Source organism: Fundulus heteroclitus, chromosome 12 (genome assembly GCF_011125445.2).
Source record: "Fundulus heteroclitus isolate FHET01 chromosome 12, MU-UCD_Fhet_4.1, whole genome shotgun sequence".
NCBI lineage: Eukaryota > Metazoa > Chordata > Actinopteri > Cyprinodontiformes > Fundulidae > Fundulus > Fundulus heteroclitus.
In genome coordinates, this window is record NC_046372.1 from 12,200,987 (window position 1) to 12,220,472 (window position 19,486).

The 19,486-nt window shown below is 39.6% G+C and overlaps 1 protein-coding gene across 5 annotated transcripts in view; it reads left to right on the top strand.

Moving 5' to 3' along the window:
- The window catches only part of nsd3 (nuclear receptor binding SET domain protein 3), a 43,139-nt gene that overhangs the window by 15,609 nt on the left and 8,044 nt on the right, over positions 1–19,486 (top strand). For 3 of the 5 annotated variants that reach the window (XM_036143956.1, XM_036143954.1, XM_036143955.1), the window contains exons 8-21: positions 2,105–2,205; positions 2,396–2,441; positions 2,540–2,670; positions 2,837–2,962; positions 3,064–3,190; positions 3,292–3,492; positions 5,518–5,697; positions 6,275–6,421; positions 9,905–10,061; positions 15,394–15,596; positions 17,396–17,508; positions 17,616–17,762; positions 17,874–17,996; positions 18,633–18,749. In XM_036143956.1, the coding sequence (XP_035999849.1) occupies positions 2,105–2,205; positions 2,396–2,441; positions 2,540–2,670; positions 2,837–2,962; positions 3,064–3,190; positions 3,292–3,492; positions 5,518–5,697; positions 6,275–6,421; positions 9,905–10,061; positions 15,394–15,596; positions 17,396–17,508; positions 17,616–17,762; positions 17,874–17,996; positions 18,633–18,749 (1,919 nt within the window). The remainder of the gene's footprint in view (positions 1–2,104; positions 2,206–2,395; positions 2,442–2,539; positions 2,671–2,836; positions 2,963–3,063; positions 3,191–3,291; positions 3,493–5,517; positions 5,698–6,274; positions 6,422–9,904; positions 10,062–15,393; positions 15,597–17,395; positions 17,509–17,615; positions 17,763–17,873; positions 17,997–18,632; positions 18,750–19,486) is intronic. The other 2 variants (XM_036143957.1, XM_036143958.1) reach the window with 2 other exon arrangements.

Genomic DNA, 19,486 nt, shown 5'->3' on the forward strand with positions numbered 1-19,486 from the left:
ATTAAAGTCAAATAAGTAAAAACATTTCCACCTCTTTCAGTCCTCAGACCCGATTGTTATAGATAACCTGGGGGGTGGTTACAAAGTGTAATGATCAAAAATCCCTCTCTATGGCTAAGTTCACACTACAGGTGGTCATTAATACTACTAATTAAATGTGACACGTCACGTAGCAGCTTTGTTTACAAAAACAATGGCAAGTGTAACTGTTACTAGAAGTGTTCAGTAAAGCTTTGTTCAAAAAATAAAATCATAATGGCGGATACTGGTTTCTATGTTAGTATGAAGCTCTTGAGTAATGTGAGACGACAATACTAAGGCTACGTTCACACTGCAGCCTGAAGTGACCCAATTCCGATTTTTTTATTTTTATTTTTTTTGCCTGTATGCGACCTGTATCTGATCTTTTTATGACAGTCTGAACAACACAGATCGGATTTTTTCAAATGACCCAGGCCGCTTGGATTTGTGGTCCTGCTACGTATCTGATCTTTTCAAAAGCGACCTGTGTCTGTACGGCCGGGTTGCATTTATCCGACCTCACCGATACTCAAGAAACGTCACTAACGGTGGACCTGGCTATGCCAAATAGGTTGACTATTGTGCTTGTGTTTTTACGTGAGAGCGCTAAAGAGATCCGCTCAGACGCACATAAAGGTTGCCTTTGTCATTCGAAAATTATGAACGAAGTCTGTATCAGTAAAGCCGCTCGTGTCGCTAAAATTTGGCTCTCTTCCTTTTGGATCTTCTTAAAAAGATTGCGTTGGTAAAGTGCTGCTCCGGTTGGAGAATAACGTAAAGAACGCAAGATACGCTGCAGCGTTACGATACATGTTTACTTCTGCAAACAATGAGCACGCTCGCTACGTATGACGTCATCACGTCCTCTACTGCGCATGCGGGACACTTGGGTGTATGAATGCAGTTCACACAGGAGATCACATACAAGTCGCATATATTTGGAAATGTGAACGAACACGCAAAATAATCAGATTTCACAAAAAAATCGGAATTGAGCATCAAGACCTGCAGCGTGAACGTAGCCTTAAACCACGTCATAACAAGAAGGTAGAAAGAAACCGGCACTGCTGTTAACACGACGGCCTTTTATGGAGCCGTGACGGCTGCTGCTGTAGAGAAGTCTGTGTGGATGCGCAGTGAGAGTCTGGACGCTAACAGAAAAGACTGCAAAGAACGCTTTGAAATATATCCGATACGTATCCGATTTAGCACCACATAGGGAAGTGCCACAAAACAGATATTTTTTTGTTTGATGAAAAGATCGGAAATGGGCCGTTCACACTTGAAAAAGACGGATGTGGGTGGCATATGTGCAAAAAGATCTGGTTTTGGTCGCATCTGCCTGCTGTGTGAACATCACCAATGTGCTCCAACCTACATCACAGACTTGTTATCAGCGTATAAACCATCCAGACCACTCAGGTCTTCTGACTCCAGCCTACTCTGCATACCTAGAACCAGAACCAAACAAGGAGAAGCAGCATTTAGTTCCTATGCTCCAATTATCTGGAACAAACTTCCAGAAAACTGTAAAAGTGCGGAAAGCCTAAGTTCTTTTAAATCAAGATTAAAAACACATTTGTTTAAAATTGCCTTCAACTGTCCTAGTTAACTGAATCACCACTTTTTTGTTCTATTTTCTATCTATATTTTATTCCTACTTGCCTTTATTCTGTTTTATTTTGCTATATTTTAATCATGTAAAGCACTTTGCATTGTCTTTGTACTGAATTGTGCTATATAAATAAATTTGCCTTGCCTTGTGAAATGTTATAGAAGACCAAATGCAGTTTTGAAGGCAAAAGAGGGTTTTACAAGGTAGTGATCTCTGGCTAAGAGATTAATTGTAAAAATGGCAATAACAAAAATAAAAACTTGCTATTGTTATTGTTCCCCACTTAATAAATTAACTTTCCCTATGCTACTGCCACAAGAGCTAAGTTTATTCCAGGGTTGTTGTTGTTGTTTTTTTTGTTTTTTTTTGCTCATCTTTGCCCACAGGGTCAAAATAAATTTGCTTGTTTTTCCCTATGTGACGTTGGTGCAAAATACAGGTTGGTTATTTATTTATTTTTGCTTTCAGGCTCTCAGGAGAGGAAGCCTCAGCGGCGGTCAGTCCGGAGCAGGTCTGAGTCGGAGAGAGGCACCGATCCCATCCCCAAGAAGAAAACCAAAAAAGAACAGGTATGGGTCTACTTGTGCCAACCTGCTGCTCTGACCTAAGATAAGCAGCCCACCAACAACGTAGCAAAGAGCAAAGATGAGATTAACCACGAGCTCAGAGTCCCACCAGAGTGAACGTTTGAGTTGAAACTGCTGCAGATGCATTTGGAAAACACTGAGCTGAACAAAGTATCACATTTGTGGTTCTCAGGCTGAGATGGCTCCAGAAACGACGCTGAAGACGGGTTCGCAGAAAGGTATTTAAAAAAAAAAGTACTTTTCCAACACCTTCTCAAAGCCACTGAACACAAACTCCTTTTTATAATGTGTGAAATCCGTTCGATCCCCTCTGAAGGAGCCAGTGAGATCTCGGACGCATGCAAACCCTTAAAGAAGAGAAGCAGAGCATCAACAGACGTCGAAATGGCTTCATCCCAGTACAGAGACACCTCCGATTCCGACTCCAGGGGTCTCAACGACCCACAGGTGGGCTTCAAATGAAGCCACGCAGACACTCGCACACACACAGGAACATACTGCCACAAAAAAAGAAAAATAAAAAAAGCATGCTGATGTAATAACGTTAAATGGTCCATGCTAAGCAGAGACTTGGTAAGTCTAGCCACGTTAGTCACTACCGATAATTCTCCAGGGTTTGTTTGGGAAGAGCCTGGACAGTCCGGCGGCAGCAGACGCCGACGCCTCAGACACTCAGTCCGTGGACTCCGGCTTGTCCCGCCAGGACAGCGGGACCGGACAGAGAGACACGGTGTGCCAGGTGAGACCGACCTCTGTCGCGTTACTCCGTCCGGCAGACATGCAGACGTCGGCCGTTAGCCGGCAGCTTTGTGTGAAACGCACCGTGTCTGTGCTGTTTAGATCTGTGAGGTGTACGGGGAGGGCTTAGTCGTCTGTGAAGGTGACTGCAACAGACAGTTTCACCAGGACTGTCTCGGCCTGTCGTCTCCTCCGGAGGGCAGGTTCACCTGCAATGAATGTAGAAATGGTGAGCATAGACAATCCCCTCCTAAATGTGCTCACCTGAAATTATCTCTTTTGTTGTGATATCCTCTGTACTATTTTTTTTTTTTTACTTTTCTTTTTTAGGCAATCATCCTTGTTTTAGCTGTAAATCGGTGGACCCGGAGGTGACTCGCTGCTCCGTGTCTGGATGCGGATGCTTCTACCACGAGGACTGTGTCCGGAAATTGCCGGGCTTCAGCAGCGGCTCCGGCGGAGGCTTCTGCTGCCCGCAGCACAGCTGCTCGACTTGTTGCCTGGAGCGGGACGTGCAACGAGCCAGTAAAGGTACAGCAGCTTCTTCTTTATTTGTTGGCTGCGTTGTGCTTTTGTTTCAATCCGACTGCTCGACCCGTGGGATTCATTTGCTTATGAAAAAGACGATAAAAACTAGGGCAGAACGATTTTGCAAAATGATCTAATTGTGATTTTTATTTTTATTTTTTCTTAATATTGCGATTTAATGCGATTTTTTGTTTTTTTCCAGTTTAATTTATCACGTCTTTTCAAACATATACAAACAACAAATCAATCTGTTTCCTCGCCGTGCAGATTAGTTGCTAAAAGACCCACAGCATCTAAACTCGTAGCAGTAATGATTGCGTTCTGCCTACAATATATTTCAACCAAAATTGCAATTTTGACTTTTCTCTGCATTAACCACAAGCAACAAAGATGTTTGTAAAGAAGGACTATTTAAAACAGGAACTTTTAATGTTTCTATTAATCAGAATATTATTCAAGAGAACAGCTTTTAATTGATTTGGACGTCGATCCTTGTTGGAGATAAAGTGCAAAGTCCAACCAACAAGCAAGTCTATGTATTAAACTGATTGACCTGTACTTAATGCTATGTATGATTATATAAACTCTAAAACAAATGATAAAATTTGATTATCTCACTGCTGCAACTGTCTTCCCTTCCATGTGGAGGCAAACCCACTTTAAACATTTTACTGACACCTAATGGACGTGTCTAATTCCCTGATTGTTACATAGCCAAAAATTGCAGACATCTGCGATTTGGAAATTGCGTTTTTTTTTAAAATCGCGATTAAATTGAAAATGCAATTAATTGTTCAGCCCTAATAAAAACACAATAAAAACTGCAAACAGATTCAGAAAGTCAAGGTCGAGGCTCCGTTGAGTTGGCTAAAATATGACAAATGAAGAGCCAGCGTGAGAAATAAGATTCATGGTCTATCTTTTTGGTCCAGATAAGCATTGATAAAGGGTTACATGCTTTCTAAAGTATCTTGCCCTTAGTAATTGGCGATGGAGAACATCCAGTTCTCTGTTTGGTTTAAATGAGGTGTACCTGGAAGACTGAGCTATTGCAATGTTCCTGGAAATGGATGATGATGGTGTGTCGTTCTGCCTCAAATAAACCAAGCTGGAAAAGAGAAGAGCTGGCCTGACCATCACCCTTTGACATGGTGCGATTTTTTTTTTCTCCAATAATTAAATAAACTGAAAGTGTTGGGAATAAAGCTTGTTAACAAGCAGCTAGTAAAAACAGTCGGACTGATGGGTCCACACAACAAGATCAAAATGCATCAGTAACATGGTAGTGGCAGCATCATGCTGTGTGGATGGCTTACTTCAGCAGGGACTGTGAAAGTGTTAAAACATTCACTACCAGATTGGTGCATCGTTACCAATGTACAAGATATTTTATGGTTTTATTCTTTTAAAAATGCTGCCGAACTCTTAGTTTCTAAATGCATTCTTGCACAAATCAAATTCTGTACATTTGTGAATTTTTTTTTTTTAATACTCACCTGTACACTGTGACTTTCTCCTGTATTGTTTACACTTAAACTGTTTACTTTTAAATCACTGCAGGACCTTACACTGTAATTTAAATTTACTGTAATTTACCAGCTGTATTCTTGCACAAATGCCCTTTGCACAATCAATTCTGCACATACAAATGGTTTTAAATATACTCACCTGTACACTGTGACTTTCTCCTGCATTGTCTACTTTTGAATCACTGCTGCACCCTAATACTGTAATTTAATTTTACTGCAATTTACAAGCTGTATGCGACGAAAATTTCGTTCTTCACGCACTCTGTGCATACAAAATGACAAATAAAGTGTCTTAAGTCTAACCTTTCTGGAGTTCCTGTGCTGTGAAAAAGTCCTCTGACGCATGCAGCGGTGCCTTCTCTGTAATCCTAATCACACTTTAAGACCACAAAGGCCTACCTTTTCTTCCAATCGACAGTGAAAGAAGGTCTTAACGTAACCTATGATGACGAAGGTTTGTGTTTTTTTTTTTTTTTTGTTTTTTTTTCTCTTTCTCCAGGCCGTCTGATTCGTTGTATCCGCTGCCCGTTGGCCTATCACCCCAGCGACGGCTGCCTGGCCGCCGGCAGCGTCATCCTCACCCATCACATCATGATCTGCAGCAACCACGGCAGCGCCAAGAAGAACGGCCTCCTCTCCTCCCCCGTCAACGTGGGCTGGTGCTTTCTGTGTGCCAGAGGTAAGCTTCCACCGCTGCGCGCCACGCCGCCTTCACTTCTTCATCACGACGTAGTCTTCGGCTTCCTGCCCCGGGGGTCCGTTTGGTTTGGTTTGGTTTGTTTGCTCCTCGTCGTAGAATACTTTTGTAATGCGGTCACTGTTGCACGAGCGTCTCGCGGGTGAAAAGGTGAATTTGGGACGTCGGTGACGAGTGGACGTTTTTTGATCCGTGTTTCATGTTCATTGAGAACCTGTACTGTGACATTTTCTTTTTGTTTTCCATTGTAATATTATTAACCCCCCACTCCCCACCCACCCTGGCTTTTACACTGCACTCCGCTTGAAGGAACACAGATGAGGCCGAAAACAGATTTTCTAGTCAGCCCAATTAGTCCTGACGCTTAACGCTGAGTTGAGTTGAGTGCACTGTTTGGCCTCTTTACGTCGGGACAAACCTTTTTTATTTACTACTTCTGTTACAACTCTTGAGTGTGTGTGTGTGTTTGTGTGTGTGTGTTTCTCTCTGTGTGAAATTTGGTTAATTTTCGAGTTTGACTGCGGCTCACCCCCCGTCTCTTCCTGTGTGTCTTGTGTAGGGCTGTTAGTGCAAGACCTTACTGACACCATATTAAGTTCATATGCCTATAAGTCCCACTACCTTCTGACTGAGTCAAATCGTGCTGAGTTGAAATTACCTATGATTCCCTCTCCTTCGTCAGCTACCAAAAAGAATGTTGGGAAAGGTAATTGAACCGTTTTTCTCTTTTTCTCCTTTGCTCCCCCCTCCACCTCCCCTTTGGTCTGTGTTTGTGTTTTGCCTGCTCCCCCCCTTTTTTTTTTTTGCTGCACACGTCCTTCATTTCAAAGCCTTCAGGTGCAGAGTTAATTAACTGATTACACATGCAGTTCATTTCAATGCAGAGTGAGGCAGAGGAACCTCGGCTCCACGTCCAGAAACCGGCGGGCCTCATGCAAGAAGCGACTTTCGGAGCCTTATCTCAGCTTTTGGGAGGGTTAAGTAAAGCGGATATTTTTATATCCGGTGGTGATGAGTAATATACAGGAGCCGTGCTAAATGTCAGTCTTGGCGCTAGACGTATCCTAATTAGAAAGTCTGTAATGCACTTTTGACGTTGTGTGAAAGCTGTTCCAAGTTTTTCGACCGCTCCGATCGATCAGAACGAAGCTCAGTCACAGACCTTTTAGGCCGGAGACGAGAACCGACGGGGCAACCCTCCTCTACCACCCCAACCAATTAAAATTAAAACTTTAGGCAAGGCAGGGCAAATTTATTTATATAGCACATTTCAGTATAGAGACAATGCAAAGTGCTTTGCATGATTAAAGTATAGGAAAATAAAACATAATAAAAGCAAGCAGGAGTAAAATGCAGAAACAAAGTAGAACATGGGAAAATAAAAATTAAAAGCAAACAAGTAAAAACAAAGTAAACTAATTATATTTCAGTAAAAACAGTTTAACTAGAACAGTCGAAGGCAATCCTGAAACAAATGTGTTTTTAATCTTGATTTAAAGGAACTCAGGCTTTCAGCACTTTTACAGTTTTTTGGAAGTTTGTTCCAGATAAGTGGAGGAACTAAATGCTGCTTCTCTGTGTTTGGTTCAGAGTACTTTAGACTCTGGGTCGGGATGAAATGCAGTGCTGTCCCGCACAAAGCACCTAAACTAGCCTCTCTGTTGTCAGCAGCAAACGGGATTCTTACTGAGTAAAGAGAAAACCCCACAAATAAGTTAGAATATATTTTTTTTGTGGTGCTTGAGTGTTCCCGCCCCATCTTTTAAAAGGCCCTGGGCAACTGCTTATATTGGTCATATCAACCAGACAGTGGTTGTTAGGATTTACCAAATAGTTTTCTTGGCATTTTCTGCATTTCTCAAATGTTTTTTTTTTTTTTTTTTTTTGCATACTCTAGACATCTGTGGCGTCTGCATTTGGGTCCAGTGGGGCCATGCCCCACCAGATTTCACTGTTGGGCTCTATGTACATAATAATCAATGGGACGGGGTTGTTCTTTATAGAGTAATATTGCAAAAAAAAGATTCCCTTACCAATAAAATTCTGTTATAAACATTTGTGTCTATATATCTAAGCCAGAATACTAACAGGCTCAGTAGGCTAACTCCTCTTGAGCTGCTCTGATATTGGGGCCGGCCCACCACGTTTGTTTAAATAATGGACATCTGACATCGTAGTGCGCATGCCCAGCACGCTCTCAGTAGACAGCCGCGGAGCACAAATCCTCTGGCCCCAGGCTCAGAACATCCAGTCAAAATACTGGAAATGCATGCGCTGCGTTTATGTTCTGCTGGATAGTGTACGAAAATCTAGGCAACACAATTTTGTTTGTATAGCATATTTCAGTACAGGTTGATGCAAAGTGCTTCATATGATTAAAACATTGGAAAAATAAAAACTGAGTAAAAGCAAGTAAAACATACAGTTGGAATAAAATTTGTAAAAATTTAGCCAAAATAGGAACATGGAAACTAAAAGCAAATATTAATCTTGTCTTGGTTGTCCTTGCTGGCTCATTGAAGGACTGATGTGAATCTTTTCTGTTCAATAAATGAAAAAGATGGGGTGAGCCTTTATTTGTAGTTTTATGTATAAACATTTAATTACATTTAGCTTATACAAAATGTAGTTTCTAGTATGTTAGTTTACGCTAATTTATCTGTTTAATTTAAAATGAAAAAAGTTAAAAGGGCAGTAATACGTCTGCGCGTTCAAACAATTACGCAGATTAAGTCGGTTTGCTAAATAAGACTTAGACTTAGACAACTTTATTTGTCATTTTGTATGCACAAAGTGCGTACAGAACGAAATTTCGTTTGCATACTGCTTGAAAAATCACAGTAAAATGCAGTAAATTTCAGGATAAGCCACAAATAAACGTAGCTAGGTGTAAGAATGTTAGGATTAGTGTAATGTCTGTAGTTGATAGATGGCTGATATGATTTGATATCTCATTAGGAATCTATTATAATTTACTCTCGGTCTATGAGGAAGCTCCTGACGGCCAAAATAATCTCTGTACAGTGTTTTTTCTAAGGCGCCTTGTTCTTGCATGGGGCCCGTCCTCACAGTCAATCATTCTGGGTACATGCAGCACCTCCATTAAAAACAAAAAAACTTCAATATGACGACGAGAGTTTTGCTGCTCCAGAAACACAACTAGCCATCAGACTTCAAGTTTCTCTGTACGATTCCCCTCTGCAGGATGTTCTGGGTTAATTAATTCTGGTTGTGTGTGGTTGCCCCCCCCCCCCCCCCCCCCTCCCTGTATGGATCACTGCTGGAGGTGCGCTGCTTCTCTGCTTCAGCACTCTAGGCTTGTTTTTGGTTTGACAGGACCTTGTCCAGCTTCTCCTCCTTTATGCTGACTGCAGCTAATTATTATTTTTTTTATTTTTTTGGACCTGTCTTGGATGGAATGTAATCCCAGTCTGCAACAGATTTGTGTTCATTTAAGCAAGGATGACGACTGTTTTTTTTATTTTTTTAAGTTGATAACGAAGAAAATCATAAACGGCAATATTAAAAAAACCTTGGATTCCATGCAAGCTGGTCTCTGCAGGATATGCTGTGCGATGGGACGAGTTCGCCTCTCTAGCAGGACTGCATGCCTGCTTATTGCAAATAATGTGTTGTTTGAGCATAACCCTGAATAATTTCCACCTTGCTGGCTGACTTTTTATTGCAGTGCTGCCGCATGTATTTCCCATAGACTGGTCTTGGTACAGTGCTCTGAATCTGTTTGCCAGACATGCTGCAACTACAGCCGTAGAAGCTGTCGCCTAGATAGTACGTTTAAAGCAGTTTTACCATCACAGGAGGCTTCACTCAAGTACAGATGTCCTGGTTATTATTTTATTTTTTTATTCCAAAAAAAGGCCCAAATTTTCTTAAATCTGAATAAAATAGGATTTGATTGCATATTTCCTGCTTAGGCTTGTCTGCAAATGAGATTCAGAGTTTGTCCAGGTGTTTAATGTGCATCCACCTAATCAAACACTCCTCCTCTCTTTGCATACCCACTCTCCCAAACGCATGCACATACGAACACACACACGCACACACACACACACACACACACACACACACACACACACACACACACACACACACACACACACACACACACACACACACACACACCTTCACGTGCACACACAAACACATGTTTACATCCATCCAAATCTAGGAGGCAAGTTGCTGTGCTGCGACTCATGCCCAGCTTCCTTCCACCCGGAGTGTCTGGAGATGGAGATGCCCGAGGGTGCATGGTCCTGCAGTGATTGCAGGGCAGGAAAGAAGCCTCACTACAAACAAATTGTCTGGGTCAAACTGGGAAACTACAGGTAGGTCGAGCACGTCGATCACAGACTGCTGAGGGTTAGCAGTGTGTGGTATGACTATATTTAAATAAAACATATTTTTGTCTCGATAGATGCCAAAAAAAACCCCAAAAAAACGCTGCTTTGTGTTTATAATATGGCCTTAACTCGTCTGTCTTTTTTAATGTTTTGCTTTCAAAAAGTTAGACTTCATAACTTTTGTTGTGGTCTTCATCAATAAAATCTCCAGGATTTGTGGGACTTTGGCAACTTTTCCTTCTTTTCTTTTTGCTTCTTTGTTACACTTTTATTTATCGAGTTTATTTGATTGAGACAGATGCACAATAACATAGGAAAACTGAGAAAGCAGCAGTGCCAGGCGTGCATCGTGTTGCTTATAGCACTTTCTTTCTTTCTTTCTTTCTTTCTTTCTTTCTTTCTTTCTTTCTTTCTTTCTTTCTTTCTTTCTTTCTTTCTTTCTTTCTTTCTTTCACTTTATTTTTAGTAAATAATCCAACATTAAACACAGGAAACAGTAAAAGAAAAGAAACGACGATAAACAAACAAACCAACAATTTACCAAAAAAAGGAATATGCTGAAGCAAAGCTTATTATTGCCTACCCTGTTTTATACTTACAACCTACCAGGTTCTTTACAGTACATATCAAAATATTCAAATCTACATAACATAGGATTTTATCACTTTACATTTCAAAGCCCTTTTAAAATTCACCAAGAAAGGTCATAACTTTAAATCATCATTCAATTCATTCCACAGTTTCACACCAATAACTGAAACACATCTTCTTCTCCGCGGATGGGCTTTTCAAAACAGGATATCTAAAAAACTACAGTAGGTAGAGTTGTGCTAGGCTTATCGCAATACTAAAATTTCAAACACGATATCAATACCTAGAAAATACTTGATACCATTTTCGATACCACAGGGATAAAAAAAAAGACATTATTATTAACATTTTCAATCTCAACATGTTTTCTCAACAGAATCACAAATGCTAGTTGCATAAATGCTAAATAAATAACCTAAATATAACACAAGCCTAGTAGCATGCTAGCCACAGCTAATTATGCAACATTAATGCGGACCACCGGTAGCGCTAACATCAGGAATACGTTTAATGTATTTAAGTTATGAACAGGAACTTTAATTTATTAACTTGTCGGAATTCAGTCAGGTTGTCGGTCCTTAAGTTTTAAAGCACTATTTGCACACAGGCTTGTCGAGATCTTTGGTTTTCCCTTCTTTGTTTGAAAAGTATCAGTACTCAAACACTGTATCCAGATACTAATTTTGCATGGTATTGATACTAAATATTTTGCAGAGTATCGATATTTTTTACAACCCTACTAACAACATATTTAGATGCAGACAAATATAGCAGGGGGAGTAAAACATGTTAAACATGCAATGCTGGTTTTGACTGCCAGTTTTTTTTGTCTTTGTGTTTTTTTTATGTTGAATCTGATTAGAGACTTTAAATTGACAGGGGATGAGACCCAGGGTTCAGTACCTCTTTCACAGAGAGATTACTTGGTGCAAAAAAGTCCTTCTGGTGGATCTGCAATAGCCCTGCTGTTTGTAGATAAAGCCAATTAATGGTTTTGGGTGCAAGTCCATCGAGGCATTTGAAAATCAGCTTGTTGAAACTGATCAAATTAGCTACATCTAAAATAGTGAACTTAGCTAAAATATTCATAAAATCTGATTGGTGTAAAATCTTCAAGGCCCGATTGTAAAAACTTTCCAGCGTTTTTAGAGTAGTTTGGTGAGTCTGTGACCAGACAGCGACTCCAGAAGTCAGGTCTGATTAAAATCATTAACTTTAAGAACATCTCTGCACAATCGAAGGTTGAGCATTTTCCTATTATTTTGAACTGAGTAACCTGACAGTTTTGCTGTTTTTTGTTGTTGTTTTTTTTTACATCTCTTTAAAAATTTAACTAGGACTACAAAATTATTCCAAAATATTTTTTAATTCATATTATTTAATCTTGTGTGTAACTCTGGAGTCCTCTGTCACGCCCGAATTTCCCTAATGTGGAACAGTAAGGATATTTTCTATTCTATTGTTTCCCTCTGATACTTGTTAAATATATTCTCCATTTACCTGAACTTGCAAGGACTTTGATGTTTTGCTAATTGAAAAGCAAATACACAGTTTTTAAGCAGCTGTTCAGTTTTTAATTGACTGCAGCACAGCCCTTCCCAGACTGACGGGAACGACAGGTTTCAGGGAGGCCATCGATAAACAAGCTGAAAAGGATGGGACCTAAGATAGTTCCTTTATGAACTTTCTTTCCTGTTTTTCCTGTTTTGATTTTATGAAAAAGGGATTTACTGTTGCTGATGTGAAGACAACACATTGTTCTGGATCTTTCAACTATGAGAAATCATTCTGAGAAATTATATGAGCATGTTATGGTTCATAGTATCAAAGGACTTGAACCTTTTGGGTCATTTTTAATTTCTGAGATAATCTGAGTAAATGCAATAAGCAATTTCTAAGTTATTTATATATATTATTTTTTTATTTTTTTATATTTATTTATTTTTAAGGAAAAAAAACAATCTGGCATTGTGTGAAAAAAAATTGCCATGTTTTATTTCTGAGCCATTATCACAGTGGTCTCAAATCTAAATGCTCGCGTTCCTACACACCTGAATGAAATGGCTAAACTGCTGTGGTCTGGCTGTTAGGCTTCAGATCATTATCCTGCTGCAAAACCTAATTACTCTTAAGCATAATGGATGGCCACAGCTCACGGAGGCACAAAGTGATCCAAAAAGTTGCTGCCGCTCTACCTTCTGAAGAAATTAAGAGTTTAGGATGAAAGTGGAACCACTGTAGGAACTTTTTGGGACGCTCGTCCTCTTCAACATCACTTGAGCTTTGTTGATCATCCACACCATTTAAGGGGAAATGGCGTCCCCTGATGGCTATGGCCTCCTTTAGCAACATAATGCATCCTGCCCCAAAGCAAAAATAGTCTCGGAATGGTTTAACTACGAGTTTAAGGTGTTGATTTGGACCCCAGGTTCCCCAGATCACAATGCATCAAGCATCTGTAGATGTGCTGGTGAAATGGGTCTGACCCATGGAGGTCTCCCCTCACAATTATTGAGGGTAAAAGATCTGATGCCAATGTCTAGGGTCCACATATCACAGCACACCTTGAGGGATCTGGTTGAGTCCAGAGCTGAGTAGCGATTGTGGGGCCCACACACTGTTACGCAGGTGTTTATATTAAAATATCTGAGTGGTTTATATTCTCATAGTCGGGAGCAAGGACTGGACTAAAAAAACGAGTGGAAATAGCAGCCAAAGTCCAGCGAAAAGCCTTAAAAGACCTTCAGAAAGCCTGGGGAACTACTGATTAAGGCCACTGTAAAAGCCTTCAATTGACTCCTACCTATGCACAATGCTGTATAAATGTTTGTAAAGACAAGTAAAAAACAAAACAAAACAAAAAAACATTTTTTTTTTCTTTTTTTAAGTAAAATAAAACTTTCAGTCTTGAGTGTCCTCAGTCGCTTTCAGGCTCAAATCCTACACAAACACTTGTCATTAGCCCTGTAGAAGAAGAAAAGGCCAAAATCTCATTATTTCTATTTATTCTTAGATTAAAACAAGATTTGCATTCCAAACCAGAACACCAATAGATGTTTAGAAGGATGTTTTAGCTCTGGAGCTCTGATTTATTTAAACTCATTTAAACATTACCCTCCTCTCAGAGGTGTAACTCCTCAGTTCTTTTTCCTGGAGATTGTTGAAAGCAAAACTGGATCAAATATAAACCTAAATACTATAAACATCACTAAGATATATATAAGTTAATCAATATGATTTGTGTGCTAAAGCCGTGCATGTGAGATTTAAAGGGGACATATTATGCAAAATCCATTTTTTTTTTACTCCTTAAATCCATTTTGTTGTATATTTGGAGTCTCTAAGCATGCATTGGTTTGAAAAATATGACCGAAACAGAATTTTGGGTCATATTTTAAATACTCAATTTTCTCTGTCACATTTTATGAACACTTGCGTGACAGTATTTGTTGTGGAACTGCTAAACAAGGTCATGGAGGTCCGGCTTACCAGTTTTGGGAGTCCACTGTTTTTATTTCTCATGGCGATTTTCTAGTCCAAGCTGAAGGACTGCGAAGTTACAAGTGGATACGTTTTTGGTCGTCCATGACACCGTCCCCCAGCATCCTATAAAATGGCTGAAGAGGGTGAAGTGGAGCGGGATGTGAACCGCCTCCTTTAGATTTAAAGAAACGGCACCAAAATAAATTTCTCTCAGGATCCATAATGCAACAACAACGAGGAATTCAGACCAAAGCATGCAGTTCAACTTTATATACACCACAACTAAAAAATTTCAACGTGAAAAGGAAGGAGCTGAAAAGCACGATATGTCCCCTTTAAGTTCTGCTTCTCTTTGTATTTATCTGACCCTGGTTTCAAAAACATACTCCAAAGTTGGAGTTTTGTAGTTTCATGCAAAAATCTGCATAATCGATCGGTCAAACCTTCACTAATTTGGAAAAGAACTGATAAATGGGATAACCCTGGATCAGAATGGCCTATGATATCAATCTGTTTTAGAAGGCATAAAAATATAATGGATAGCTTATAACAATGTTTATTTTCTCATTTAACACAAGCAAAAGTCGAGTAGTTACACACCTTCAAATAGGGCTGGGCGATAAATCGATTTAATCGATTAATTCGAGTTTACAATTCTTTAAGATTTCATTTTTGGAAAATCTGGATTTTATTTTGCCAATACACTCATTGGGTTTCCATGAAGAGAACATCATGTGATGCTGAATATATGTTTAGGCAAAATTATTGTCAAAATATTGTTAAGTGGAAACTTTTTTTTTACCATAATACGAGGTACTTAATTTCTTAATAGTTTGAAGTTCACAAGTGCAGTGAAGCCTGTTCTTAACTCAATGTGTAATACCACTAGCAGCAAATGTTTTGTTATATTTTAATTGTTTATAATGGCACGGCTGCCATCTTGTTTTACAAGCATGTTTCACAGCTTGTTTTTAGTTGCACTTTGAATTCAGGTCAACTCCCTGACGAAATGCTTGACATAAAAGCAAGGTTTTAAAATAATTTCTTTAATTTCTTTTTATGAAACAAAAAAGAGGAAAAAAATCGATTAATCGGATTTGGTATGATAAAATCTGAGATTTATTTTTTAATCCATATCGCCCAGCCCTACCTTCAAGCATGTAATCCCCACACATGCCATGCTCGGGTTACTTTCTAATCCTGCTTTCCTTCTCATCACGCTTGACGGCTCTTTCCTCGTTAGATGGTGGCCGGCTGAGATCTGCAACCCTCGCTTGGTGCCGTCCAACATCCAGAGCCTTCGGCACGACGTCGGCGACTTCCCGGTCTTCTTCTTCGGCTCCCACGACTACTACTGGATCAACCAGGGCCGGGTGTTCCCATACGTGGAAAACGACAAGAACTTTGTCACGGGTCAGATCAACATCAACAAGACCTTCAAGAAAGGTAAAGCTTGTTGGCAGCCAGTAAGAAAGCTAGAACTAGGAATTGGCTGAAAACGGAGACTCCAACAAGGGAAGATTGGGTACAAGTTTGGGATGAACAATTAATCGCATTTTCAATAAAATCGTGATTTGAAAAAAAAACACAATTTCCAAATCGCAGAGGTCTGCAATTTTTGGCTATGTAACAATTAGGGAATTATACACGTCCAATAGGTGTCAGTAAAATGTTTAAAGTGGGTTTGCCTCCACATGGAAGGGAAGACAGTTGCAGCAGTGAGATAATCTAATTTTATTACTTGTTTTAGAGTTTATATAATCATACAAAGCATTAAGTACAGGTCAATCAGTTTAATACATAGACTTGCTTGTTGGTTGGACTTTATGTTCAACAAGGATTGATGTCCAATTAAATTAAAATCTGTTCTCTTGAATAATATTCTGATCAATAGAAACATTAAAAGTTCATATTTAAAATAGTCCTTGTTTACAAGCATCTTTATTTAGAGGCCATTTTTGTTGCTTGTGGTTAATGCAGAGAAAAGTCAAAATTGCAATTTTGATTAAAATAAATCGTTAGCAGAACGCAATCATTTCTGCACAGAGTTTAGATGCTGCGGGTCTTTTAGCAACTAATCCACACGGCGAGGAAACAAATTGATTTGTTGTTTGTATATGTTTAAAAACGCATGATAAATTAAACGGGGGGAAAAAATCGCATTAAATCACAATATTAAGAAAAAAAAATTGCAATTAGATTATTTTCCAAAATCGTTCAGCCCTAGTTGGAGTATATTATAGAAGAATATTTATATAATGGAAAGGCTAACTTTTTCCTTTAGATTAGAATCTGGCAAGTTTAAGAAATATCGGGAAAACTGGGTGTAATTCATATCACCAGTGAGATCAGATTTTGTCATGTGACAAAATTAGGGTTGAGAACCTCTTAGTGCCATACAGTTAGTGTTGTTCTATAGTTTTGGTTTATTTTCTTTGGGTGTTTTTTCTTTCTTTTTTCTTTTTTTTTTTTAAAGAGAAAAAAAAGGTGTATTTCTATTGGAGTGAACATTTGTAGATATATTCATGAATAAGGAGGAGGGGAAGGGATTTTTTTTCTTTTTCACATGAAGGTGCGTGAGTTAAGATGAAATGGTAAGATTACCAAGAGTATAATCGTCACCTAGCGCATGCATGGACTGTTGTGAATTTAGATTAGATTAGTTTCAACTTTATTGTCATTACACAGGTACAGGTACAAGGCAACAAAATGCAGTTTAGGTCTAACCAGAAGTGCAACAATAGCAGCAAGTGCAGGATAAACAATGGTTCCATATGTACAGGACATGGGTTTTTACTGAATAAATATAGAGATTGATACTATTATAAACAGAATTTTACTGATAGATTTGTTCTATGAGTATAATATATACATACCTAGTATTGTGAACTAAATTTAAAGCTGGATATGTATCGAATATAGTATACAGGTGGATATTACTATAGAGTTTTACAGATATGTATATATAGATAACTAGTATTGTGAACTAAATTTACAGCTGGATATGTACCAAATATAATGGATAGCCATTTAATTTGGCAATGTTAAGTCTATGTCAGAAATGGATGTGATGGATGTATAAAATCTTTGAAATGCACTCAATAAAAATGTTATTCATAAAAAAAAAAAAAAAAGGAAAGGTAAAGCTTTCTAAACGTCTTCCTCCCCCAAACCTAATGTCTTTGGGGTTTTAGTCCCTCGAGCTGAAGGCGGAGGCATTTTATGTGACGCTGTTCGTGTTTCAGCTCTGGAAGAAGCAGCCCGGCGGTTTCAGGAGCTCAAGGCTCAGAGGGAGAGCAGGGAAGCTCTGGAGCAGGAGCGCAACTCTCGCAAACCTCCTCCTTACAAGTTCATCAAGGTTTCCGTCCCTCTAACGCCTCACTAAAATACAAAGCAATGTTTCAAATGAAGCTATCCTGGCTGGTTTATTACGTTCGTGCTGTTTTTTTTATCTTCCGGGGACAGACCAACAAGCCAGTGGGAAAGGTGCAGATGCACGTGGCCGACCTGTCAGAAATCCCCCGGTGCAACTGCAAACCGACAGAGGAGCACCCGTGCAGCATCGACTCGCAGTGTCTCAACCGCATGCTGCAGTACGAGTGTCATCCGCAGGTTTGGGGCGCCTTTGATTTTTTTTTTTTTTTTTTTTTTTTTTTAGCTATAGCAGACAACCGCCGTAGGTGAAGACGGTTGTAGACGTGACCTCCGTCCTGTTTGCATCAGGTGTGTCCAGCGGGAGACCGATGTGAGAACCAGTCCTTCACCAAGCGGCTGTACGCGGAAACGGAGGTGATGAAGACGGAGGGGCGCGGCTGGGGGCTCCGAACAAACCAAGCGCTCCGGAAGGTGAGAGCCGCCTAATCAGCATTTGCACTTTTTAACCTGCTTGAGTCTTCGCTTTGGTCTAAACATTTCCCTGGATGCTTTTGGGGGTATTTGGACGTCTCTGCCAGTTGATGAAGCAGAGCGGCTGCATGGAAACAAAATGGGGTTATGATCATAATCCTGTGTCTGACTGTAAAACTTTGGTTTTTAGTATAATGTATTAGGAGGATGCTGACATGACTGCAAAAACGGAACTAAAAATGAGTAAAATTTTCTTAAAATGAGTGTATCTGTCCTTGATTTGAGCAGGTAAATAAGATGATCTGCCAGTGGAATAAGACTTTTGAACTTAAAATAGGAACAACTCATCTCCATCGTCTTATTTCAAGTGCAGGATGTCTAATTATCTTACTTTAGGGGTCAAAATACTCATTCCATTGGCAGATAATATTATTTACCTGCTCAAATCTAGGACAAAAACACTAATTTTAAGAACATTTTACTTATTTTTAGATCAGCTTTTTGCAGTGCAGGGGGCAAACCTACCCTGAGTCTGATCTGTTCACCCCTGCTGTTGTCACTACTCGTCAGTCAGACGAGGGTTTAATTCTCTGGTGTAAAGAAGGATGTGCTGTTCGGTGTGTTTTTTTTCTTCAGGGTGACTTTGTGACCGAGTATGTGGGAGAGGTTATAGACTCGGAGGAGTGCCAGCAGCGAATCAAACGAGCCCACGAAAACCACGTGACCAACTTCTACATGCTCACCCTAACCAAGGTAAAGATGTTGCTGTGGAAACATCAACGTCAATAACACCCTGACATGTTATTTAACGTAAACGAGGACACGTCTCCCCTCTACAGACGTTGTGTTTGCACTTCTGATTGGAAGTCTACATGCATTATCTACATCATCATTTGCCCTAATGTCATATTAATTAAGATGCAATAGATTCAGGTAAGCTCACAATTATTCATACCCCGGCAGATTTGGGTTTAAAGTAAACGTTTAATTTTACCAACATGTTTCTTGTGATTGGAAGCGAGATTAATGTCTTTTGAGTGATCCAACCAGAGTCCTGAGCTAAATATTAGGGTGACAACAAGGAGGCCTTCCAACCTCCAAAGAGTTGGAGCTCGTCACCGAGGATAAATCTGCCAGGAGTATGAATAATTATGAGCTCTACTGTACAAGTTCAAATATAGACACCAACCCCCACTGAGACAGGGTTAAATGTCCCGTGTAAAGTTCTGATGTAAATCTGCCCAGATATGTGTCCTGTAGCCAAATTAATTATTTACTTTGCATTATTTTGTATTATTTGCAGCAAAACAACCCCTACCACCTCTATGCTTAACAGTTGCGCTGTAAAAAACGGATCCAAAAATAAGTAAAATGTTCCTAAAATTTGTGTTTTTGTCCTTGATTTGAGCAGGTTAACAATATAATCTGCCAATGGAATGAGTATTTTCACCCCTAAAATAAGATAATTAGACGTCCTGCGCTTGCAATAA